Source organism: Gobio gobio (assembly GCF_949357685.1).
Source record: "Gobio gobio genome assembly, chromosome: 3".
Lineage (NCBI taxonomy): Eukaryota > Metazoa > Chordata > Actinopteri > Cypriniformes > Gobionidae > Gobio > Gobio gobio.
The window spans coordinates 38,035,028-38,062,240 of NC_137099.1; the positions used below are offsets into that span (position 1 = coordinate 38,035,028).

The following is a 27,213-nucleotide window of genomic DNA, read 5'->3' on the forward strand; positions in this document are numbered from 1 at the left end:
TTTAAATTAAAAAAAAAAATTCTGAGAGTACTCTTCACTATGCTGTCTTGTGTTACAATTAAATTGGGAGTAGGGGAAAATAGCAAACAATAATATAAACCATGTTCACACAATAAACCTTGAATTTGTTTATGTTTATATCACTCATATTTTTTTTACAGTTTTAGATGGTTAGTTAAAAAAGTAGGCCTACATTACATTTTTATACGGCAATAGAAAGTATGGGTATTGGACATGTTTAAAACAAAATCCTAAAAATAAGAAAAGAAAGAAAGAAAGAAAGAAAGAAAGAAAGAAAGAAAGAAAGAAAGAAAGAAAGAAAGAAAGAAAGAAAGAAAGAAAGAAAGAAAGAAAGAAAGAAAGAAAGAAAGAAAGAAAGAAAGTCATATTTTTAATAAAAATCATCGTCTGCGTGGGTGGGACATAAAAGTGCCAGAAATATGCCTACCCATATGTTTTTGAAAGTTGAAATCATGTTTTGTTTTGTTTTTAAACACAAAGCTACTTGTTCTGATATTGTCCATCGGATGGCGCTGTTGAGTAAACATCGAGTTGAACCAAAAAGCGTCATCGGTCTCCTAGCAGCGGCGTGTGAGTTTCCAGGACGCCAGGTAAGTGTGTTTACGTCTCTCCATCTGCACTGGATTTACCATCAATCCGATGAGCGAGACCTTTGTATGCGAAATTACTTTTGAACCAAGACGCAGACAACATACAATTTGAGTCGAGCAGAAAAGTAAGAAAGAAGATCTTTCCATGTAACGTAACGTACAGCAGACTGATAGAGCTGGTTAGCCAGCCAACCAGCTAACCGTCATCCGCAACGGATATGTGAACAATAACCTTAAATTAGAAGAAAATATGTCAACATTGTGTTGCCTTTATGTGGATTTAAATGAGTATTAATGAAACAAACGTCAGAATGTTTGTATTAGTTGAGCATACTTGTACATTTGAAGCGCTAGCCGTGTGCTAATGAGCTCAGAGGATTACAGCCTCTTCTCGTAGATTACGATTTTACTCTTGTCCGTTCATGTGTTTGTGACCCACGACACTATGAGATATAGATAAATGCGTCAAACGGTGTCAGTGTTGCTGATGACATTGGACTGGTTGTTTGATTGATAGATGAATGGATGGTTGTGTAACGCTATATTACAAGACTGAAATGTAATTTTCACTTAGCTCGACACACAACAGGTGGGTGTTTTCTTTAGATCCAAGATACGGGCATACACATAACTTACCCCGAATTTACAAAGTAATATATACACGATACGAATTGGGTTCACGTACTGCAGATTTGAGTTCATGTTGCTAGCTGTGTGTTTGCTTGCAGCTCAAGTTAATTCACTTAAATCGGATTATTAAAAAGAAGCAAATAAGCTTACTTTCTTATCAGACGTCTTGCCGCTGAGAGCCAACTCTGCCCCCCCATCTCCATCAAATATTGAAACACTTTTAGATTATAACAGCCTTTATTATTAAATAACAAATAATAAACAAGTGTTGTTGTTAAAATGTTTACAATGACTATATTTAAAAAATAAAAAAAGCTAAATCTAAACGTATTGATGAACATTAAGTATGCAAATTATGAATTAAAATGTGATAAATAAAATGCCAAATAGTCAAAATGCATAAAATAATTCACAAACATGTATAGCGTTACACAATATTTATATTTCAAACAAATGCTATTCTTTTGAACTTTCTATCCATCAAATCGTGATGAAGAAGAAAAAAATCGTCAGATTTGACAGATCCCACAGAAATATTAAACTGTTTTAAACATTGATATTAATGAGAAATTATTCTTGAGCAGCAAATCAATGAATATAAGAATGATTTCAGAGGGATCATGAAACACTGAAGACTGGATTAATGATGATGAAAATTTTGATTTGCCATCACAGGAATAAATTATTTTTATAATTATTAGAACATAATAAATAGAAAAGTAATTTTTAATTGTTGTAATAATATTTGGAGAGAAAAAAAAAACACTGTTTTACTGTATTTCTGATCAAATTAATTCACGGCAGCCTTGGTGAGCATAAGAGACTTAATAGCATATAGTCTCCCAGCACTTTCAAAAACATTAAAACATTTGGCCAACCCCAAACTTCTGAACAGAAATAGCTGGAATTATAATATAATATAATATAATTATAAATGAATAAATAAAATTATTTATATATATATATATATATATATATATATATATATATATATATATATATATATATATATATATATATATATATATATATATATATATATATATATATATATATATATATATATATACTGATAGACCAGGTTAGCCAGCCTGCTAATCGTCATCCACAACAGATATGTAAACAATAACCTTAAAGGAACACGCAGACTTTTAGGGACGTTAGCTTATTCACCGTATCCCCCAGAGTTAGATATGTCCATACATACCATTTTCATCTCCGTGCGTGCCATAACTCTGTCTGACGATCCCACCGCTAGCCTAGCTTAGCACAAAGACTGGAGGTAAACGGCTCCAGCTAGCCTACTGCTCAGTAAGTGACAAAATATTGTTGTGATGTGTATAGTTACATCATGCACTATTTTCTAGGCCATATGGCTAGGAACTATACTCTCATTCCTGAATAATAATCAAGGAACTTTGCTGCCATACCATGGGTGCAGCGGCGCAATGATATTACACAGCGCCTGAAAATAGGCTGACTTCTGTCAACATAACCAACGTGACAACCTGCTTGCACAGAGAGTGTGCTGGGGACTGTTTTCAGGCGCTGCGTAATATCATTGCGCCGCTGCACCCATGGTATGGCAGCAAAGTTTCTTGATTATTACGCAGGAATGAGAGAATAGTTCCTAGCCATATCGGTCTAGAAAATCGCAACTTTTCATTTTCCGTCAGTCTTAGTACACAATGTAACTATACACATCACAACATGTAAATAGGAAAAGTTGGCATTATTTTGTCACTTATTGAGCAGTAGGCTAGCTGGAGCTGTTTACCTCCAGTCTTTGTGCTAAGCTAGGCTAGCGGTGGGTTCGTCAGACAGAGTTATGGCACGCACTGAGATGAGAATGGTATGTATGGATTTATCTAACTCTGGGGGATATGGTGAATAAGCTATAGTCCCAAAAAGCCTGTGGGTTCCTTTTAAATTAAAAGAAAATATGTCAACCTTGTGTTCCCTTAATAATAAAAATAATAAATAAATAAATAAAATTTTATATATATATATGTGTGTGTGTGTGTGTGTGTGTGTGTGTGTGTGTGTGTGTGTGTGTGTGTGTGTGTGTGTGTGTGTGTGTGTGTGTGTGTGTGTGTGTGTGTGTGTGTGTGTGTGTGTGTGTTTTTCTTCTTCATTTGAGCAACTGAGCAGGTAGTGCCATACGCAGACTGTGAAAAAAGAGATGTTTCTGTTGTCCCAAGTGTTTGTCGGCCTCTGGATGCATCTGAAGAATAATCTAATCAAGCTTGCCTTTGATGTGATCTCTTTCCAGAAGCGCCCCATCCAACTAGGCAAATGGGGCTTTTTGACAAGCTTGCAGGGTGGCTGGGTCTGAAGAAGAAGGAGGTGAACGTGCTGTGTTTAGGTCTGGACAACAGTGGAAAAACTACCATCATCAACCAGCTAAAGCCATCCAATGTATGTTACTCTCCTATCTGTACACCCAAAATATATGTTTGCGTATTTTCCTTTCTCTTCTTCTTTGTTTTCTGTATTGCATGTGAGCTCACGGTTGTGATATATCATTTGTTTCCCCTTGCAGGCTCAGGCTCAAGACATTGTCCCAACCATAGGCTTCAGCATAGAAAAGTTTAGGACCTCAAGGTGAATATTTAAAAGAGCTAACTATGTATAGTGTGAGGGGTTAGTCTCTGAAAACCATTTGTCTTTTTCAAAATCTCACTAACACAGTAACTCCCTCCTCTCCCCAAAGTCTTTCTTTCACAGTGTTTGACATGTCAGGTCAGGGGAGATACAGAAATCTGTGGGAGCACTATTACAAGTGAGTTTCTCCTATTCAAGCTTATTTTATTATGTTTACTAAGCTAATGGAGTACCTTCGCCCACTTTGGAATCGATCTGTGCGGTTTGTGTTTATTGGTGTTATGTTGTTTCCAGGGAGGGTCAGGCCATCATTTTTGTGATTGACAGTGGAGATAAATTAAGAATGGTGGTGGCAAAAGAGGAATTGGATACCCTTTTGAATCACCCAGGTATATCTTTCTTTCTTCCTTTCTTTCTGTCATTTATCAATATTTTAGCCATCATTTTCAAATCTGAATTAAAAGCACCATAATACCATATATGTTTTTCTGTGTGTACTCAGATATTAAGCACAGAAGGATACCTATACTCTTTTTCGCCAACAAGATGGACCTCAGGGATGCGTTGTCAGCAGTAAAGGTCTCTCAGCTCTTGTGTCTGGAAAACATTAAGGACAAACCATGGCATATCTGGTAAGAAATCTAAATTATTTCAGTTATAATTTTCTGTTTGCATTGAAATAATTGGTAACACTTTACAATAAGATTTAATTAGTTAACATGAGTTAACTACTTTAGTTAACATGAACTAAGAATGAACAATACTTCAGCATTTATCGATCTTAGTTATTACTAATACTAATACATACTAATACTAATACATCAGACTGATCTCATGAAATGGTGTATGTATGACACGCCAATTCGTATGCCATTTTTGCGTGCTATCAAGACGCATAATCGTTTTTTAGCGTGTTTATCAACGCCGTTTCATTCTATCCCCCTACACTACCCCTACCCCTAAACCTACCCATCACACACACACACTGCCCCTAAACCTACATTTTACATTTACATTTAGTCATTTAGCAGACGCTTTTATCCAAAGCGACTTACAAATGAGAGCAATAGAAGCAACTAGAACAGTCAAGGGCAACAATATGCAAGTGCTGTAACAAGTCTCAGTTAATCTAGCACAATTTTTTATAAATTAGACAGACAGAAAATGAATAGAATATTAAGTGCTATTCTTGATTGGTCAGGTGCTGCTACCCATCACAAGAAACATTCTGCATTTTTACATTTTCAAAAAAACATAATTTAGTATGTTTATAAATCCATACATTGTGGGGACACTCACACACACATAATGGTTTGTTTCGGCGTAGACATACACGCGGAATCACACAGCGTAGACATACACGCAGAGATGATGGTTCGTTTCGCCGTACACATACACACGGATAGCTCAAAATGCGTACAGATAACACGCCATTTGGCTTTAGAAAGTGGCATGTATGTTTACGCAAAGTCATGATGTCATGTTGAATACATTATTACCATCAAAAGTTGTTTTGTTAACATTAGTTAATGCATTGTGAACTAATATGAACGACAGTATTATACAACCCCAAATCAGAAAAAGTTGGGACAGTATGGAAAACGCAAATAAAAAAAAAAGAAGTGATTTCTAAATTTACTTTGACTTGTATTTCATTACTAACAATATGAAGAAAAAATATTTCATGTTTTGTCTGGTCAACTTCATGTCATTTGTAAATATGCATCCTTTCCTGTCATTCAGACCTGCAACACATTTTTAAAAAAAAACAGTGGGACAGTAAAGCATTTACCACTTTGTAATGTTGCCATTCCTTTTCACAACACTTAAAAGACGTTTAGGGACTGAAGACACCAAGTAATGAAGTGTTTCAGGTGGAATTTTGTCCCATTCTTCCTGCAAACAAGTCTTACGGTGGGCAACAGTACGGGGTCTTCGTTGTCGCATTTTGCACTTCAAAATGCGCCACACATTCTCTATTGGAGACCGGTCGGGACTGCAGGCAGGCCAGTCAAGTACCCGTACCCTCTTCCTCCGCAGCCAGGACTTTGTAATGTGTGCAGAATGTGGTTTTGCATTGTCTTGTTGAAATATGCATGGACGTCCCTGGAAAAGATGTCTTCCTGAAGGCAGCATATTATGCTCCAAAATCTCTATGTACTTTTCAGCATTAATGGTGCCTTCACAGAAGTGCAAGTTACCTTAGCCAAGGGCACTGACACAACCCCATACCATGACAGACCCTGGCTTTTGGACTTGTTGCTGGTAACAGTCTGGATGATCCTTTTCTTCTTTGGTCCAGAGCACACAGCGTCCATTCCTCCCAAAAAATACCTCAAATACTGATTCATCTGACCACAGTACACGTTTCCACTGTGTGATGGTCCATCCCAGATGCCTCCGAGCCCAGAGAAGTCGACGGCGCTTCTGGACACTGTTAACATAGGACTTCCTTTTGGCACAGTACAGTTTTAACTGGCATTTGTGGATGTAACTACGTATTGTGGTACTTGACAAAGGTTTGCCAAAGTAGTCCTGAGCCCATGTGGTGATATCGCTTATAGATGAATGACGATTCTTGATGCAGTGCCGCCTGAGGGATCGGAGATCACGGTTGTTCAGCTTAGGCTTGCGCCCTTGTCCTTTACGCACTGAAATTCCTCCAGATTCCTTGAATCTTTTAATTATGTTATGCACTGTTGAATGTGAAATATCCAAATCTCTTCCTATCTTTCTTTGAGGAACATTGTTTTTAAACATTTCAATAATTTTCTCACGTATTTGTTGGCAAACTGGCGATCCTCGGCCCATCTTTGCTCCTAAAGGATTAGACCTTTCTTGGATGCTGCTTTTGTACCAAATCATAATTACAATCACCTGTTGACATCACCTGTTTCAAATCACATCATTATTTAACCATTTTACCTCATTACTAGCCCTAAATTGCTCCTGTCCCAACTTTTTTTGTAATGTGTTGCAGGTCTGAATGACAGGAAAGGATGCATATTTACAAATGACATGAAGTTGACCGGACAAAACATGAAATATTTTGTGTTCATATTGTCTGCAATGAAATACAAGTCAAAGTAAATTTAGAAATCACTTCTTTTTTTTTGCGTTTTCCATACTGTCCCAACTTTTTTAAAAGATGTATTAACAAAATTACCATTAACAAAGATGTTGTAACAAATGTATTGCTCATTGTTAGTTCATGTTAGTTAATACATTAACTAATGTTTACAAATGAGACCTTAATGTAAAGTGTTACCATGTAATGTATAGGTCCACTATTCTGACAGGGTTTATTTTCTAAATAGTGTTTGAGTTACTGTTATTAACAGCGCGTGTGCGGTTTGAAGGGTCTATTTGTCTGGATGTGGGACAAAGGTGGATGTGGATCAAGGTTTATATAAGTGAAATAATTCTAACTCTTTAATTGCATTACACAATTAAGGGACTCTCATTATTGATTTAATTTCCTTTGTACATTGGAAGGGATGTCAGAAGTACATAAATCACCAAGCTAATGCACCAGGCAGCACATTAGGAAATGTAGCTTTAGTTACAGTATTCAATAAATGTCATAATAAATGAGGAAAAGTCTTACATACCACGGTGACAAGCAGACAGAATTAGATTTCTCAGAGGAACCATGAGCTAGCCAGGGTAGGCAATTTGCTTTTTAATTTTTACAAAGGTTGCGTGAGGTTTTTACAGACACGTTCAATTCAGATGGAAATAACACAATCACAAAGTACATCTGTGATCTCCTCAGGGTAAACCTGCTCCATCCGAATAGATTTGAAGAGGTTGTGTGTGTGTGTGTGTGGTCCCGTCCTGCTAAATACTGTGCCCAAGGCTCTGCCTGAGGTGGCGTGCTAGCTGGTTAGTGCTATGTCTCGGTTAAATAGACATTTATTCTGTATTTTCACTTATTCTTTGCCGAATAATTTCGGTTGCAGAACATTCGGTGCATCCCTAGTTTGTACAGTATAAAAATCATTATATCCTTGGAATGTCCCCATTAAACATGAAAACACAACGTGTGTGTGGTCCTGGTAAGCCCTGTGTTATGGGGAAAGATGGAAATATCTGAAATCCTTGTGGGGAAATGTTTTGGTCCTGTTTTTTCTAAGAGGTGCACGTAGGCTTCGAATGCTACACAGCCTACGATGTAGCTACAGTGTACGTTCGATGCAGAAGTATAAATTGGTCTTAAGTGCAGAACGTTTTCTGTGATGGGTAGGTTTATGTGATTAGGGGATAGAATATACAGTTATGTTGGGCTAAGCAGAAGCTAATTATATAAATTTGGGGTTGTTAAGATTTTTTTCATGTTTTTGAAAGAAGTCTCTTATGCTCACCAAGGGTGTATTTATTTGATCAAAATTGTAACCAGCACTTTTTTTAAAAAAATGTATTTAACGTGTCCTTGCTGAATAAAAGTATTTTATTTAAAAAAAAAATCGTTCTGAACCTAACTTTTAAATGGTTTGTATATAATTATAATCGTGTGTATATATTATACATACAATTTTAATGAAATAAATTACCTTTACAGTGCTAGCGATGCAGTGAAAGGAGAAGGACTTCAGGAGGGTGTAGACTGGCTGCAAGGTAAATACACATTCCATGGTTTATGCACCTGATTTTCTGTTTGTCTTTAAATTGTTTGTTTCTTCAGAGATGAGCTCAAATGCTGTTTAAGAAGGCTGTCAAAAGAGCTGTACCATTTAAAACGTTCAATGCCATTTCTATTCTTTTGTTCCGTTTCATCCGTAGAACAAATTGCACAGTAAGTACTGCAGTTGAAATGACCAGATGTGTTGTGATACTTAGTAAAATTGTACGTGTTTAACTCAATTTTGGGCTGTATTCATTTTTGCAGCTTTTTATATTTCATTTTGGCCTTTTGGGAGAAATTCAAAGGCAAAAAAATCCTTTAAAATGTATATCTCAAAGATGCGATACAGCCCAAATTGATGCTAAACTATTTCAGACCCCCTCCCCTTGCTGTTTGAGGTGCATTTGAATATTCTGTCAAGTCAATAACGATTAAATGAAGTTCACAGACGTCTGTTCTCCTCTACCCAGTAGTTTATCCCAATCCATCCAGCAATTCAGGGTCTCATCTTTATCGGAAACCTTTATATACAGTTATCAAAATGTATAATGAGTTAAATCATTGTTCTGTTCTTCCTTTTTCTTCCCCTCTCAGATCAAATCAGAGCGATGAAAACGTAAAATCCTCCTGAAAATAAGCATTCAAGGTCACCTGCTGCAATGGGGGAGCCAGACTAAACAGATCTTCACCTCGGGGCACATATTGTCTGTGCTGACTTTAAAATCAGTTAGATTGGTAGAGTAATAAACTGTTTGGCTTTGATTATGGCCATGTTTGCACTAGGTATGAACATCTGCTCAGTGGCCGGTTGCATAAACAGCATAGAATAGTCTCATAAATTAGTCATCTTCATTTTTTTCTTCAAAAGTCAGAAACTGTTTTTTTTTTTTTTTTTGTCAAAAGTTCATTTTTCAACTTTTAAAAGTCAGTTACATAAGGTACAGATTGGTCTAATTTGAATCCAAAAAGTAAAACTGATTACCCCTAACAAATTACATACTAGTCAGACAAGTTATTAAGACACAATCATGAATTAATCAAATGACCATAGTGGCTATTATATTTATGCAACTGGCCTCTGATCGCAAGTGTTCAGTCGAGACTTTTCTTTTTAAATCTCTCTACAAACATTATTTGGACGGTTGTTTTCTTTTAATGCCGCTCATAACTAATCAAGTCTAACCTACACTATATTGCCAAAAGTTTTGGGACGTCTGCCTTTACATGCACATGAACTTTAATGACATCCCATTCTTAATCCGTAGGGTTTAATATGGAGTTGGCCCACCCTTTGCAGCTATAAGTCTTCTGGGAAGACTTTCCACAAGGTTTAGGAGTGTGTTCTGTTCATGGGAATTTTTGACCATTCTTCTAGAAGCGCATTTGTAAGGTCAAGCTCTGATGTTGGACCAAGCAGATAGAGCAACCATTGACTACCATAGTAGGGAAAAAAATACTATGGTAGTCAATGGTTGCTCTGCTTGGTTACAAACATTCTTCAAAATATCTTTTGTGTTCAGCAGAACGAAGAAACTCATACAAGTTCGGAACAACTTGAGGGTGAGTAAATGATGAGAAAATTTAAATTTTTGGGTGAACTATCCCTTTAAGTTCCTCCACACCAAACTTGCTCATCCATGTCTTTATGGACCTTGTTTTGTGCACTGGTGCGCAGTCATGTTGGAACAGGAAGGGGTTATCCCCAAACTGTTCCCATAAAGTTGGGAGCATGAAATTGGCCAAAATGTCTTGGTTTGCTGAAGCATTAAAAGTTCCTTTCATTGGATTTAAGGGGTCAAGCACAACCCCTGAAAAACAACCCCCACACCATAATTCAACCCATTCTTTCACAAATGTTTTTAGAAGCAGTCTGCATGCCTAGGTTTGTGATTTTATACACCTGTGGCCATGGAAGTGATTGGGACACCTGAATTCACCTGGTGTCCTAATACTTTTGGCAATATAGTATATTAGCACAATGATTGATTGGCAGGTTCCCTGTTGTCCAGGATACATAAAAACACATTAGAATTTACACTATAAATGAAATGTGGCCATATGCATTTCTGACTACCTCCCAAATGAGCGATCAAATCACAAAACATTTTAAACCCCATTTATACCTGCATTTAGTGCTGACCACTTTTGATCACCTGACCCATTATGTTAACCGGTGTAAAGTGGTCTGTGACAATCTGTCTAGTATTTGGTCATTGTACCTTCTTTCTTATTGAATTTTCTTGCAGAAATATCCGACAACAATATATGTAACACTTTACAATAAGGTTTTATTAGTTAACATGAACTAAGAATTAACAATACTTCTTCAGCATTTATTAATATTAGTTAATTTCAGCATTTACTAATACATTATTAAAATCAAATGTTTTATTTGTTAACATTACTGTAAACTAACATGAACAAAGAATGAACAGCTGGATTTTTTTAATTAACATTAACAAAGATGAATAAATACTGTAACAATTGTATTGCTCATTGTAAGTTCATGTTAATTAATGCATTAACTAATGTTAAAGGTCCTGTTCTTCGTGATTCCATTTTTCAAACTTTAGTTAGTGAGTAATGTTGCTGTTAGAGCATAAATAATACCTGTAAAATGAATGCCAAGCGAGATATTTTATTTAACAGAAGTTCCCTTTCAAAGCCTACAGCGAACGGCCGGTTTGGACTACATCCCTGTACATCCTGCTTTAATGACGTCAGTAGAACAGTTTGTTGACTAACCTCCGCCCACAAGAATACGCAAAAAGGGGGCGTGGTCTTGTTGCTCTCCCACGTGGAGAAGAGGAGTGTTGCGTTTGTAGAGCGTTTGTCGTCATGTCGTCGAGGTGCTGTTATTTTCATCCCGGGTCTGATTCTGGCTCAAATTGATACGGTAATATAGACATGTTTACAATAACATTGAGCGCATGCATCTCCCTGTTATGGTAAGAGGCGTGACCTTTCCGGGCAACGTGCGCTAAGCTGCTGTCGAATCACAACACGGGAACCGCTGGTACAATCAGAACTCGTTACGTATTTCTGAAGGAGGGACTTCATAGAACGAGGAAATTCTCAGGCCGTTTTTAGGACAGTGAAAACAGCGGTATACAGATAAGTAAATTGTGTGAAAAATACTGTTTTTTTACACGCGAAACATGAACACGTTATATTGCACACTGTAAACACAATCAAAGCTTCAAAAACACAGGAAAAAGGGACCTTTAACAAATTAAACCTTATTGTAAAGTGTTACCACAATAAATATAAATATATATATATATATATAATGCAATACATTTGTCAAAGTACATCATATTTTAAACTTTAAATATTTACACTACACTTGGCTGTAGAGCAATTATATTATTATTATTAGTTATATAGAGCAACATACAGTGGCTAATATTGTATATCTTAGCTATGTTTGTTTATCAATAGATAGAACTGCTCAGGAATGTCAAATTGGTCAAAGCTTGTTACTGTAGTAATGTATAGCAGAACTATTTTGCTATGATTTACTTGTTCATGCATTGCATGCATGTTGCCTCTGAACCATAAGAAAAGGACAGTGTTTTTTGTTTCTGAAAGTATGACACCTCAAAGCGTCACAAAGGAAACATTTCTTATTTTTTCTGGAGTTATTTTTCATAAAAGTTTTGTTTTAAAAGTATTTGTAAAGTAATTGTTGCTTGTTGTCTTGTGTTTTGTCTAGATCGTACATTTTCACAAAATAATTTATTTTCTAAACATTTGACTGATATTTAGCAATGTTTTTTTCTTGCTGTTTTTATTCATCATTAAGGGATCTTGTAATAGAATGTTTAAAGAATAAACAGAAACTCTGGGGCGTAGTATCTGTATGAAGGCATTCCCATTCATATTTATATTTTTCAGCACTCCAGGGTGACTAGGAACATGAAATTGTCTAGCTATGACGTCTTGTTTCACAGGAGTATAAATATGAGGAAACACAAAGGCCAAATGCCCTTAATCATTCATCACAATGAGTAAAACCAAAGAATATAGTTCTGATGTGCAGCAAAAGATTGTTGTGAAAGTGGATGTAGGAAAATATCTAAAGCATTGAAAATCCCCATTTCATCCATCAGGGAAATCATTTTTGTAATTATTGTCGTATTGCATGGCGAGGAGAAAAGTTTGAGTGGACAAAGACTCCAAGGATCACAGATGGAGAATCGCAGAGATTAGTTGAGTCTTGGGGTCAGAAAGCCTAAAAAAAAAAAAAAATCAAACAACCCCTACATCACCACGTGTTGTTTGGGAGGGTTTCAAGAAAAAAATCCTTCTTGCTCATCCAGAAACAAACTCCAGCATATTCAGCTGTCAGACATGACTGGAAATTCAAAAGGGACCTGGTTCTGTGGTCAGATGAAACTATAAAAAGAGCTTTTTGGCAGCAAACCCACCAGATGGGTTTGGTGCAACCAGGGATAAAAAAGTACCCATGGTTAAAAATACAGCTGGATCTTTAATGTTGTGGGCCTATTTTTTTGCTGGAGGTCCTGGACATCTTGTTCAGATACATGGAATCATGGATTCTAGCAAATACCAACAGATAAAAAAATCAAAACCTGACAGCCACTGCTAGAAATCTCATAATGGGCCGTGGTCGGATCTTCCATCAGGACAATGATCCAAAACAAACATCAAAATCAACACACAAATGTGTCACTAAGCAAAAAATGAAGCTTCTGCCATGACCATCCCAGTTCCCTGACCTGAACCCTATAGAGAATGAGTGGGGTGAACTGAAGAGAAGAGCTGGGGATCTGGAGAGATTCTGTATGAAGGAATGGTCTCTGATCTTTTGTCAGGTGTTCTCCAAACTCATCAGGCATTATAGAACAAGACTCAGAGCTGTTATCTTGGCAAAAGGAGGTTGCAAAAAGTATTTGATAAAAGGGTGCCAATAATTATGGCCAGCGTGTTTTGGAGGTGAAGTGAATAACACTGATTATCTCTTCATCACGGCACCTGTTGGTGGGATATATTAGGCAGCAAGTGAACATTTTGTCCTCAAAGTTGATCTGAGGAAAAATGGGCAAGTGTAAGGATTTGAGCAGGTTTAACAAGGGCCAAATTGTGATGGCTAGACGACTGGGTCAGAGCATCTCCAAAACTGCAGCTCTTGTGGGGTGTTCCCGGTCTGCAGTGGTCGTATCAAAAGAGGTCCAAGGAAGGAACAGTGGTGAACTGGCATGGGTGGCCAAGGCTCATTGATGTGCATGGAGAGCGAAGACTAGCCCGTGTGGTCCGATCAAACAGACGAGCTACTGTAGCTCAAATTGCTCAAAATGTTAATGCTGGGTCTGATAGAAAGGTGTCAGAATACACAGTGCATTGCAGTTTGTTAAGTATGGGGCAGCTACAGACTAGTCAGGGTGCCCATGCTGACCAGTGTCCACCACCGAAAGCGGCAACAGTGTATATATATTTATAATACAAAAGTCAACTGACCAGTCAATACCAGAGTATGCACAGAGCTTCATCCTTTCTTTCTCTTTAAATAATCAGTCTGGCCAGAGCTATTTGAGTCTGTGAGGGACAGCTGTTATGGCATGGCTGAACCATGTCCATGATTATAGTTGTGGACAATCCAATACCCTTGCTCATTAAGACCACAACATCAGCACGGACGGCAGCTGAACATGGCAGAATCTCATCTAATCATAAGGCCATCTGCCGTTTTTATGGAATCACACACATTTATGTCTTTTCCAGTCACTGAAATACTTAGTGGTGCCAAGACTGTCATTGGAGACTTCAGCTGGAGTTTCAGCTCATTTAATTATGTTGATGAGGATGATTTATTTAAGCGTTACCAAACACATGACTGCGAGTGTGATATTGCTGTGGTTCAGTAGGATACAAAAAGATAATAATAAAATAATGAGCTGCTTACTTTTTAAACACAATATTGGCAGTCACTTTGTCTGTTTTTCTCTGTCAAAAAGAGAAGCCAAAACAGGTGCAACACTGTATATCACAGTGTTTCGTTTTTTAAATTAGTCGGTTGAATGAATGATTCAACGATGCGCTCATTGTCGTCACCTATTGGTGTAACCACGTGACCTGCAGAAAAATCTTCACCACTAATGTAGGTGACAGAATGTCCGAGTGGCACAAACACGAAAAAGCGAAGCAATAGTGAACATTCCCAGTGCTGTCCTATATCAGCACTCTTGCATACCACTCGAAGACCTGAAATAAGAGTTTCAATTATTAGCCTTATTTTATATTACATGTTGCCTAAGCATTTGTGCAGAAATTGGATCTGGCATAGCTGTAATATAATAGGCTAATATGCCAGTAAAAAGCAGCTCTTTCACTCTTTTTTTAACATTTTGTTGAGTCCAGGTTGAATGCATCAAATTATTTTACCTAGACCCAATTCAATGCCCATGTTGCCTAGTTCATACGTTAATTCTAAGTTATTTTAAAAAGGGATTCACCCTAAAATGAAAATTCTGTTACTCTCGTCGTTCCACCCCTGTAGCCTATGCTATGGCTTTCTTTCTTTTGTGGGAGTGGAACACAAATGTCAAATGTTTTCTTCCATACAATGAAAGTCAATGATTCTTTAAAAAAAAACTGTTTGGTTAGCTACCACTCTTCAAAATATCTTTTGTGTTTCGCACAAGACAGAATTTTATTTTTATTTTATTTTTATCTAACTACAATGGGGAAATGCTGTATTTCCATCACCGTCTGGTGCCAGTGAATAGGGACAGCACCAGAGACAGTCTGTGCAGATCCCCGAGAAGAAATGACAGCAGATATAAAACACAGTGGAGACTCTGCTCTGACTCCGAGCTTCCGTGCGCGGTGTCAGATCGTCTCGTTTAGCCATGTGTAACAGACGTGAAGCTGATCCGGGACCCTGTAGCTGTAAGTGCCCGTTGCTTGCCACTTTCCATCTCTCTTTATAAATACCCGGTTTTCTCCGCTGCTCCAGCTCCAGTCCCTAAACAGACGTAGACTCTAGTTTCCTTTTTTCGAACTTTCCAATAAACGATTGCTGTATTACTAGACGGACAACTGCCATTAGTAGCTACCCGCTCACGTTGCAGTTACTTTCTACCGCTAGGTGGCAGCAGCAGTCTACTCTGTAATTCACTTTTGAAAGCCACAACAGGTAGCCTAGTTAAACAGGTGCTGAAATATACACGTTAATTTACCTTCCTCGATTTTTTTTCTTTTCTTTTAATGATTAAGTTTATTATGTTCCCTTCACAATTGTATCACCCAAGTCACATTTCGTAGAGCATATATTTTATTAGTTCACCTCATGTTGTTGTTGTAGGCTAGGCCTAAGTGTACAGTTTTACATTCAATATAGCATATATTGTTTTACCGTTTATTATTATTATTTCTGACAGTTTTGTCAAATCTGCTGTTCATTTGTCCATGAAAAACGACATGTTCATCTCTCTGCGACACACTTCAAAGAACACGAAACAGATGTGAAGTAAGCTCATTAGCTGAGCAAAATCTGTGTGCCATGACTGTTCCCATGCATGCACCAAGGGATCTAGAAGAAAACATCAAGACTGTGTTAATTTCAAATGATTCAAGATAAACATTTTAAGAAATTTTAAAAAGCCTATAGTCATCTTCCGTAGGCTATCTGACTTTTTAACCAACTTTTCTCTACTGCTTTTTTTAAGCAGACAAATAACTTTTTTCTGAAAAAAATCCAGGTCTATTACTTTTTCAGAAGCTGTGCCACACATTTGCCGTTGAAAACGGCTGAGGGATCTTGACCAGGCCTTTTCTAAACTACAAAGAGCTCCAACATCTGTACGGGAAGTACACCGTCTGCTTATAATTGGGACTCACTTGGCAAGCTGTCAAAATTTTACCAGTTAAATTAGTCGACTTGTCTGATATAGGCTAGGTAGAAGATATCTGGCTTCTTTTTTCATTAAATTGGCTCGTTTGGAGAGTTGCATTCCCTCTTTTAAGAAAGCTAACAGATTCTTATTTCTCAAGGAAATGAATACGGTTTTATTTAGAATTGCCCGCAGAACTGTCAAACATGCAGAGGCACAATTAGCGTCTAAAAAGTCTCAACTTTCTGGAGATGTATTTGCGGGAAGCCTGTCCTCAGCAATAATGTCCAGTATCTATAAAAGCTCTCATGACCATGCAAAGTGGATATGCTACCACAAAAACCTGAATGTTAATAGAAATCTTATGACTCAAGAAAGTGATTTTTGAAAATGTTTCCTTCGTTCATTTTTATGTAGCCTATGTTTTTCTTTTCCCATTTTAATGCATTAAAGCTAGATAACATTGGCATGCCAATTTAAGCCACCAGGAAAGCGGCCAACAGTATGAAATTTAGCCACTGGGTGGCAGAATGGCAGAATTTTAATTATTTGCTCATTTTAATTAAAAGAAACCATAAAAGCAGAACACGCATACAGAAAAGAGGAATTATTTTATTTTTAAATAATTTGAAACGGCTACCTAAATGAATGGAATTCGTTGATTCCATATTGCAAAACAATATATATATATATATATATATATATATATATATATATATATATATATATATATCATTCAAAATGAACAAGGATGTAGTTTTATTAAACTCTTCATGAAAATAGTTTAGCCTTTATATAGCAAAGTCAAAACAAAGAAAGCGTAAAAATACAACAGGGAAACCCGCATTGGATTGCTGTCATGTTCAACGTTATTTATTCAGTTGACTATCCACAACCTCCTGACTTGTTTTTTTTTTTTCTTGTATTATTTTGTCTTCTCAATACACTTGTAGCCTATTTGGAGTGTTTGGGTGGCGTCTAAAAGCCCTTCCTGAGTCTGGGTCCCTCAGCACTCTGGACAGCGCCTGACCTGCTGCTGAGAGGGTGCGCTTATACTCAAACAGACTGCCATAAAATACCAGTCAGGAAAAACATGAATGGGACCGCTATATTTCACTACTCTTGATTTACAGCTGTTTCCCCCCTGTCTCGCGATTTCCAGTTGACTTGAGAACCTCCCGTGACGCGCGGCTCGTTTGCACGATCTGACATCTTTATTCATAAATAGCCCCCATTCACATCTCTCTGACGTTCATCGACCCTCTGACGAAACCTGCTCTTATAAGATTCACAGTAAGTTTGGCTCACTCTGAAATGTGCGGTACTGCTCCTCTCCTGAGGCGACAGTTGGGCTCTTGTTGCACTGTTGGTGGCAGTTGAGCGGCTGGTGGCTGATTTACAAAGGTGAGGCACTTTTCATATAATGTTCAATTATGAAATAGTTGTCATTTTTTTCCCACTTGCACCTAAACAAGAAACATGAAATCTATTACTTGAGCATGACATTTAACAAAGCTTGGAGTGGCTGAAATAACCTGCTGGTTAACACTATTAGCCTAAGCTACGCATTTCAAATCTTCTGAGCAACAGCAGTTGGTGCAAAATATTTCTGAATCCTGGATCTTTGTGTTGAGAAGCAAAATAAACAGTTTGATTATAAATGTTTAATTCTGCCTCTTTTCTTACCTCTTTAGGTCTCTTTTCTTTAGGTCTCAATGAATTTCGGTTCTTTGGAGATAAAACGACTTTAGCAGAGAGAAGATGAACATCCATGTGGAGGGGTTGGTGGCGATTATCATCTTCTACCTGCTGATCCTTGTAGTGGGAATCTGGGCAGCATGGAAGAACAAGAATTCCGGCGTGATGGAGGGAACTGATCGCAGTGAGACTATTATGGTCGGCGGAAGGGATATTGGATTATTTGTCGGCGCATTTACCATGACTGGTGAGTTTCAGAGAGAACTGCGAAGAAAAACAGTTTACTGTATATGTGATATGGACATGTCTGGCGTTTTATTTTTGCATTCTTTAGAGATTCAGTTATCTAACAAAAATATTATGTCTGTTTAAGAAAGTTTTATTAATGTCTTTATACATTAAAGTAGACAAGCAAAATAAACCATTGAGGGACAAATAAACCATATCGTTATAAATTGGGTGTTGAAAGTGAAAAAGTGGGGAGGGGGAGGGGGAGGGGGGCATTTTGAAAAAGGCCTAAATCAATTATTCTACATTATGAACTTATATGTTATTATATCGCTATATTATTTTGCTCTATTATATATGTATACATGTTTATGTATGTATGCAAGTATTTCAGTTGAATAAAAAATGGTTCTGTTATTGAATTAATTAATTAATTAAATATAAATAAATATTCCATTGAGTATGTATTGTATAGCGTTAATTATGTACCAAATGGTATCTCCAACCATACATAACCATATATATATATATATATATATATATATATATATATATATATATATATATATATATAGAGAGAGAGAGAGAGAGAGAGAGAGAGAGAGAGAGAGAGAGAGAGAGAGAGAATTCTTTCAATATTATTTCATGACCAGTCTGTTTAAAATCCTCTTTCATTCCAGCAACATGGGTCGGAGGGGGTTACATCAACGGCACAGCAGAGAATGTGTATCTTCCTGGGTACGGCTTGGCATGGGCACAGGCTCCCTTTGGATACGCACTTAGCCTTGTCTTGGGTATGTTGTGCATATATGCAGCTTTGATACATTTTTCAGAGTAAAAGTTAACATGCAGAACTAGTAACGTATCTGCCAAACATAATTTCTATGAATTGATTCATGTCAAGGTGGCCTTTTCTTTGCTAAACCCATGCGCTCCCGGGGATACGTCACCATGCTTGACCCCTTCCAGCAAATTTATGGAAAAAGAATGGGTGGTCTGCTCTTCATCCCTGCTCTAATGGGGGAAATGTTCTGGTCAGCCGCCATCTTATCTGCCCTTGGTAAGAATAGAGAGGGAAATGATATCTTAGACAGACCTTTTCTCAAATAATCAGTATTATGCAATCTCTTTCATAATTGTAATAGAACAAATTATACAAATACATTGTAAATACAGCATTAAACCTTAATTAAACGTAATGAAAAATATCTTTCTTTATGTCACAGGGGCCACACTGAGTGTGATCATTGACATCGAGATCAATATGTCTGTGGTTATTTCGGCTCTTATTGCTATTTTCTACACGCTGGTGGGAGGACTCTACTCAGTGGCCTACACTGATGTCGTCCAGCTCTTCTGCATTTTTTTAGGACTGGTAAGGATCCACATGGTGAAGTCAACGCGGTGATGTCATTTTCCCCTTAATTCATGTCTGCATGTCTTCAGCAGCATATAACACTCTGTGATTGATCAAAGGGCCTGTCAGCTATGCAGTTTTGAGAGTAACGTCTCATCAATCACCCTTCATAGATACAACAATAGGAATTAAAAAAAAATGTTTTTATTATTGCATTTTTCATTTAATAAAATATATAATATAACATTAACAACTGAATAGCAATTACATTGCTGTGGAAGTTAAAATTAAATAATTAAATATTTTTAATGAAAATAAAACAAGTATTTTAAAAAGGTTTTTACATTTTTTTAAATCAAAATTTAAACACGTATAATGCATAAAATCTAATCTATTCTTTTCTGCACTAGTACATGCTACACATTAGGTTAAACATAGTGTGTTACAATGTTATAGATAGTCTATTACATGGTAATAGAGTGTAAAATGTTCTCTTCATAGTGGGTGAGCGTCCCTTTTGCACTCTCAAACCCAGCTGTGTCTGACATTGGAGTGACAGCGGTAAAGCAGCTCAATTCTAATCAGACTGGATGGCTTGGGAAGATAGAAAGCCCTGACAAATGGATGTGGGCTGACAACTTCTGCCTTCTGGTGAGTGGACAACTCGCTGTAGCATGATGGAATGGAGATACAATAATTTTGCCAATGGATGATTGTTGATTCTGAAGGGCCAAATCTAATTTCTCACTTTATTGAACAATGCAATCATTCGTAGGGAGGAAAACTAAATAAGACAAACAAAAAAATTGCGTGTGAGAGAGAGAGAGGATAAAGTGTAATACTGGTCCAAGTATGCAACTCTTCTCCTGTAGGTTGCCATATTTAGATTAGCTTTAATATTTGTAGTGTCCTTTTTCCCTATTTTATAACACACTCTTGATGTTCTGCATCTGTATCATGATCTATAGTGTCTGTATTTACAATTACATTTCTGTTTTTAGATGTTGGGGGGGATTCCCTGGCAGGTGTATTTTCAAAGGGTTCTTTCTGCCTCTTCAGCTACCTATGCTCAAGTCCTCTCATTCCTGGCTGCCTTTGGATGTATCATCATGGCTATTCCCTCTGTCCTAATCGGAGCCATAGGGGCTTCCACAGGTAAGATAAACCTCCATCAGAAACCAAATAGTTCATGATTTAATGAGAGTGGAAACAGCTGTGTGGGTGAATACACCTGCTGATATTAAATTATATTACTTACATTATACATTTTAATTGTTAAATGTATACTATATCTGTAATCAGTTACATTTGTTGTACAGTATTGGTTACATTTGTATCTAGATACTGGAGCAAATCTGTAACATTAAATTCACCGTTGTTATGGAAAAAATAATTATATAAATGACATATCCATGCACACACACACACACACACACACACACAAACTAAAAAATATAAATATAAAATGTACCTTCATAATGTTTAATCAACATTAACTCAACACACCCCCTGCCCCATCCCATCCTCCATCCCCGGGGACCAACTTTTTTTCTTGGAGGAAGTGTGCATCGGCGTGAGGGCGGGACAATAATCTCTTCCATCCAGGAATCTGTCACGGCAAATAGCAAATGACAACAATCTAATCAATTCCTTATTAGAAAATTCTAAATAAAGTCACTAGAGAAGCTGTTTAATTGTGATATATACGTCACAATAAAGTGCAACAGTTGGGTTTCAGAAGTAAAAAAAATATAATTTTCTCCATAAGGAAATTAATTTTGAACGATAAGTTATAAACCTTTAAAGACAGACCTACGGTGAGCTCAGAGGTTGTTAATCCATGGTATTTGCTTCTGCTCAAGCCGTCAGCCGAATTATTTCAGCTTACTTTTAAAATATTTGTGTTTAACAGTGGAATTCCTGGTGAAAAAACTATGTTACCCACGATGCTGTACAGAAAATTACACCAATCTGAGAGTCGGCAAAAGCAACATGCTCCAAAATAGCTCTTTAGCTCCGCCCACTCCCATGAAGCCCTGCTAATAATGTAATCTAGTCAATCCCCCTAAGCTTTCAAAATACTGAAATGTTTGTTTATATATATATATATATATATATATATATATATATATATATATATATATATATATATATATATATATATATATATATGTGTGTGTGTGTGTGTGTGTGTGTGTGTGTGTGTGCATATTTTACAATAAACCTAAAATACTGTATATTGTTTTTATACATATAATCAACATTTGTAAATGAGCAGTTGTTTCTCCATCGTTTTTTTAATTTGATTATGCTGTTCGCAATGCTTTAGAGGATTGTAGTTCTTTCCCTCACTAAAACCGTTAATTACAGTCTCGTACCTTTGTCCGATTTTCAAAAACTTTTTTGCTTCAAATCAAAATTTGTAGTGCTGTAATTCACCTCATAGCTGATTGGCTCGGCTTTAATGGCTCTTTAACGAAGACTATTTTAAAATCCCAATTGGAAAAATGGATGAAAAAAATACTTCCAGAACCAGTACCGCTGAAAAAGGGGACGGGCACTGTTGCACTCTATAGAGGGGGAAAACGATGATCGCAACTTTGTTTCATGCAGACTTTAACAACAGTTCATTTAATGCATATATAGTTTTGCATTAAATAAACAACAGATGCAAACAAGTTGTGCAGTGGACGTTTTAGATCTAACAAAGACAGAAATCTTTCTTTAAACAGATAATACAAAAGTGCTCTTGATTACACACTCATTTTGTTGTATTTTCTGCTCCATAACATGCCACATTCCCTCGCCCTAAATAATTATTCACAGCTCATCCAAATTAAAGATGTGCATCAAAGCATTTTTCATATTGTTTCCTGTATATAATGTTTCCTTGTCCTAAAGCCATTTTCCCTTTGAGCATGTACTGTATTTAGTGCATACTGTCAGTAATTCTAATTCTGTAATCACTTTTTTTCTCATTATCGGGGGGAACAGTCTGATTTGCTATGATGTGGGAGGTGTTCCCCAGGCTGTATCAGCCCCGGGTGGAGACCATGTTCCCTTCAGATCACTAAAAAAACGAGTAAATAACAACAGCTGGTCTCCTTCATACATTATTAACAGATTATCCGTTTAACGATGTGAACCCTGTAAATATTACATCTGAGGGAGGCACACAGCACCCAGATTTAATCAACAGACATTCAGCATCAAAGACAGCCAGTCACTTAAATTACTTAACTTATTGGGAATAACAGTCTAATCAAGGCATGTTGCTTTTGGATTGAAAGCAAAAAGAATTTGAAATAGAATGTAATGAATAATTAATTTAGTTTAATATGTATTTGCCTCATGTATGATGCAAAAAATATATATTTATATATATGATAGTGGTTATTATGTGCTACCCCAACAGATTGGAACAAGACGTCCTACGGGCCAATTCCTCCCATGCAGAGGGACCAATCCGACATGATCTTACCGATCGTGCTACAGCACCTGTGCCCAGCCTATATCTCCTTCTTTGGTCTGGGGGCAGTTTCTGCCGCAGTGATGTCATCCGCTGACTCATCCATCTTATCGGCCAGCTCCATGTTCGCTAGGAACATCTACCAGCTCGCTTTCAGGCAATCGGTGAGAGACAGTCTAATTTAATTCACTGCAAAAAATGACTCAGTATTTTTGTCGTTTTCCAGTACAAATATCTAAATATTTTTGAATCAAGATGTATTTACTTGGGAAACTAAAATATCAAAATTAAGTGAGTTTATACTTATGAAAAAAATATCTGTCAAAAATTTTTAAGGAAAAAATATTTTACTTTTTTCTTGTTTTTTTTTTCAGTCATTTAATTTTTATCAAAACAACACAACACATCTTAAGTCATTTTTCTTCTTTGTATCTTCACTCTTAGAAAAGTGTGAAAAAACAGGGCACTAGAAATTTTCCGCATTATGTTTTATGGTTAAAGGAAATGTCTGAAACACTTAACGGATTATATCCTAGTAGAAAATTACCTTTTCCATTTTCTACATATTTTTATCTTACTGCATTGATTTAATAATATTTAAATATTTATAATGGAAAACATGACAAAAATAAGTACGAAAATAATTTTTTGCAGTGTCCGAATACCTAACTTCTCTAAAAATGATAAATATGCATACTAATGAAGTAATTGAAATGATTGGTTACTCAATACTACTACTAATAATAATAATAATAAAAATCGGTCATCATTTACTCACATCCGTGCCTGTAAACTGTATGACTTTCATTCTTCTGCGAGACGCAAAATAATATATTTTGCATAATGTCTCATCTGTTGTTGTCCACATAATGAAAGTCAATGAAAGCATCCACTTTTATTGTTTGGATGCATCAAAACAACACAATATCAATTGATTAAATACTGTAACCAACCTAATCAGATAGAAATGTGTAGTTTTCTCAGTTATCATTTTATTTCCCCTCTAACTCTCATCTCATCTTTGTACTGACCTCAAGGCTTCCGACCGTGAGATTGTGTGGGTCATGCGGATCACTATTTTTGTGTTCGGGGCTCTAGCAACGGCCATGGCTCTCCTGACTGGGACTGTCTACGGTTTATGGTACCTGAGCTCTGACCTGGTCTACGTCATCATCTTCCCCCAACTCATCAGTGTTCTTTTTGTCCGTGGCACGAACACATATGGCTCGGTGGCTGGATACTTCTTTGGAATGATTCTGCGCATTGGCGGAGGGGAACCTTATCTAAAACTGCCTCCATTCATCTACTACCCCGGATGGACCATTGAGGAGAAGGTCCATCATGTGACCAATGAGGTGGAATACCTGGTGTTGCAAAGGTTTCCATTTAAGACGGTTTCCATGCTGGCCTCGTTCCTAAGCAACGTGGCCTTCTCACACCTGTTCAAGTACCTGTTTGAGAGTGGCACTTTGTCAGCTAAATATGATTTCTTGGATGCAGTGGTGTCCAAGCACAGTGCTGAAATAATGGACAAAACCACACTGGTGAACAAGAACATCATTGGACTGAATGAAATGGCTCCGGTCAAGCCAAGACTTAGTGTTACATTAGCTGCAACCTTCTCCAGGAAAGAAACCCTGACTGAAGAGGAAGACTCCAGCCCGGAGTCACCAAGTCATGAGAACGAGTAGAGGCTTTATGGTCGATCCTGAGACTCTCTAGTAGCTCCATAATGTGAAGGACAGTGCTTCGCCCAATAAGTAAAGAAATATCTGATATTAATTACATAATTAATTCACTCCACATCATTTTCTGGAATTTCCATCACTTCTTTCAGAAGGGAATTGGATAGCAACTGAAACTCAATTGAAATGGCAAAGAGGGAAGAAAACAGCAGAGATTCGTGTGGTTTGAGTAATATTAGAGGAAAAAACTGACTTGATGGTGTTACTTACCCTGAGAAGCTCTTCGACTCCTGTTGGTATGTACAAACCTGAGTGACTCTCCTTTCCCTTCTAAAGAAACTGTTGAGATACTGTGATAATCCTAGAGAAATAATATTAAAGGGACTGTTCACCCAAAAATGTTCTGTCATCATTTACTCAATGTCGCTCTAAACCTGCAAGACTTTATTTGTTCTGTGGAACACAAAAAAAACAAAATGTCTCAGTGTACATACAATTAAAGTCAGGTTGAAACATTCTTCAAAGTGTTCCAGTCTTGAAAGGGAGAAAGTGATGACAAAATGTTCATTTTTGGGAGAAATAATCCTTTAATTCCACTGAATCTGGACACAGATCAGTCCAGAAAAAAAAAAGAAACAGTAATTATAATATTTCAAATTATAGCTATATATGTATAAATAATAGGTGTAAGTTCATGTGTCATTATGTACGTCAAACTCCCATGATAGATATTAGTGCAGATTATCCTATCGTCCTATCATGAAAATCAAATGTAGCAAAACAGTTATATGCTGTTCCATAAATACGTAATTATATAACAATTGATGTGCTTCCCATCTACAAAATACCTTTAACAACGTTGACATAAGTGCACATGTATCAAATGTCTTTTTCATGTTCATAGTGCAATATTAAGATGAACGGAAAACAAGGAACATGGAAATATGTATATATACATATATACATATATATATATATATATAATCTTTCAGTCGCCTTAACTAGCTACATTGATTAAATGGGGGTAATTGGACATTATGCAAACACAGTTCATCACGTTGTTGTACTTGAAAATGAATGTAGCTGCAAATGAATTACCAGATGAAATAATAACCTCCGGGGTCTGTGTTGTGTTATATTTTGTGTTTTGATGTCAAAAGAAGTCATTGTACCTGGTTCCAGGATGAGCCAGCTGCTGTGTTATTTTGTTGGCTTTAGCAATACTGAAATTTGTGTGATGTGTGTATTTATATTCCAATGAATATAACAGTCCAGTATTCCACTAATGTAAAGTATCACTTTACTGTCCTATATACAAGAATATATATATATATATATATATATATATATATATATATATATATATATATATATATATATATATATATATATATATATATATATATATATATATATATATATATATATATATATATATATATATATATATATATATATATATATATATATATATTTCTTTGGATTGGTTGGAGCCAGCTACACAAATCTATATTTATTTATTAATTGTGGCCTATACAGATTAAACATAGGATTATTAAAAGACAATAAATTTTATTGTTAAGACTTTCATAGTTGTGTATTATTGCTATGTACGTAATACAGTCCACAAAGAACTCTTAAGTATATGTTTTCCGTTTTATTGAAATTAATCAAACGTGACAAAAGTGTTTAAATACATAATGTTTATTCCTGTTCGTGATACCAAACCCATTTTCTAAATCTAATGCCATTTTGCATGCCAAAAAGGTCTGGATCTGCGGGTAGCTACAAAAACGTGTGTCTGAAAACGCGACAATTTATGACGTTAACTCTCTTCAACTTCCAATGTCACTGTTAAGAGGCGGCACTCTAAAAATAGCCAGTACGTTATTTACATTACTCTAAGTGCTCTGCTGGTATTAGTGGGGCGGGGCAGGAGTGAATAAGAAGGAGGGAAGTAAAAGTGGGGGTTGGGCCGGGCCTCTTATGCGTCTTTTCATACACTGCGTCAATGTCCTGGGGGTGGGCGATGACGCTCATTTCGCCCCACCCAACCATGTCCCGATCTTGTCCTCCATTTTGTCCTTGCTGTCCAAAATTTAATCCCATTACATCGTCAAGGCTGGATATGCCAGAGATCTCATTCACAAAAGAACAGCGAAGAGCACTTGTGGTGATTAATAATCACCGCAATGGGGCGGTACTGTTAGCTTAGCCAAAAGTCAAGCCATTTTTATCCTTCCAACTGATGAGGTGTTTGTGGCCATCTAAGGTGTCTGGAAAAACCTCAAAGACTACTTACTCGCCAAAGAATACAGTTCGGACACATTTCATGGTTTGCATTTTAGTTATATCCAAATGTCTTCTGTGCTTACTCTCGAAGGAAATACTCATCAGAGATATTCATTTTAAAATCGCTAGCTTACTTCATATGTGGGCGGACTCTGGTTT

At 36.7% G+C, this 27,213-nt stretch overlaps 2 protein-coding genes across 3 annotated transcripts; both read left to right on the top strand.

Annotated features, from left to right (window-relative positions):
* The first annotated feature begins 558 nt into the window (after window positions 1-558).
* arl6 (ARF like GTPase 6) lies at window positions 559-9,183 on the top strand. 2 transcript variants are annotated; one of them, XM_079813445.1, is made up of 8 exons: window positions 559-611; window positions 3,514-3,659; window positions 3,784-3,845; window positions 3,955-4,023; window positions 4,140-4,234; window positions 4,348-4,477; window positions 8,407-8,462; window positions 9,064-9,183. In XM_079813445.1, exons 2-8 carry the CDS (start codon window positions 3,537-3,539, stop codon window positions 9,087-9,089), a joined length of 561 nt encoding a protein of 186 aa, XP_079669571.1. In that variant the 5' UTR covers window positions 559-611; window positions 3,514-3,536; the 3' UTR covers window positions 9,090-9,183. The 2 variants fall into 2 exon arrangements, with proteins under 2 accessions (XP_079669571.1, XP_079669570.1); XM_079813444.1 differs by lacking the exon at window positions 9,064-9,183 and having other exon boundaries at window positions 8,407-8,603.
* An 8,448-nt stretch (window positions 9,184-17,631) lies between these two features.
* On the top strand, window positions 17,632-25,384 carry slc5a7a (solute carrier family 5 member 7a). Its single transcript, XM_079813443.1, has 9 exons — window positions 17,632-17,729; window positions 18,020-18,270; window positions 18,932-19,045; window positions 19,156-19,311; window positions 19,478-19,626; window positions 20,110-20,259; window positions 20,610-20,763; window positions 23,024-23,241; window positions 24,115-25,384. Exons 2-9 carry the CDS (start codon window positions 18,087-18,089, stop codon window positions 24,766-24,768), a joined length of 1,779 nt encoding a protein of 592 aa, XP_079669569.1. The 5' UTR covers window positions 17,632-17,729; window positions 18,020-18,086; the 3' UTR covers window positions 24,769-25,384.
* The last annotated feature ends 1,829 nt before the right edge of the window (window positions 25,385-27,213 follow it).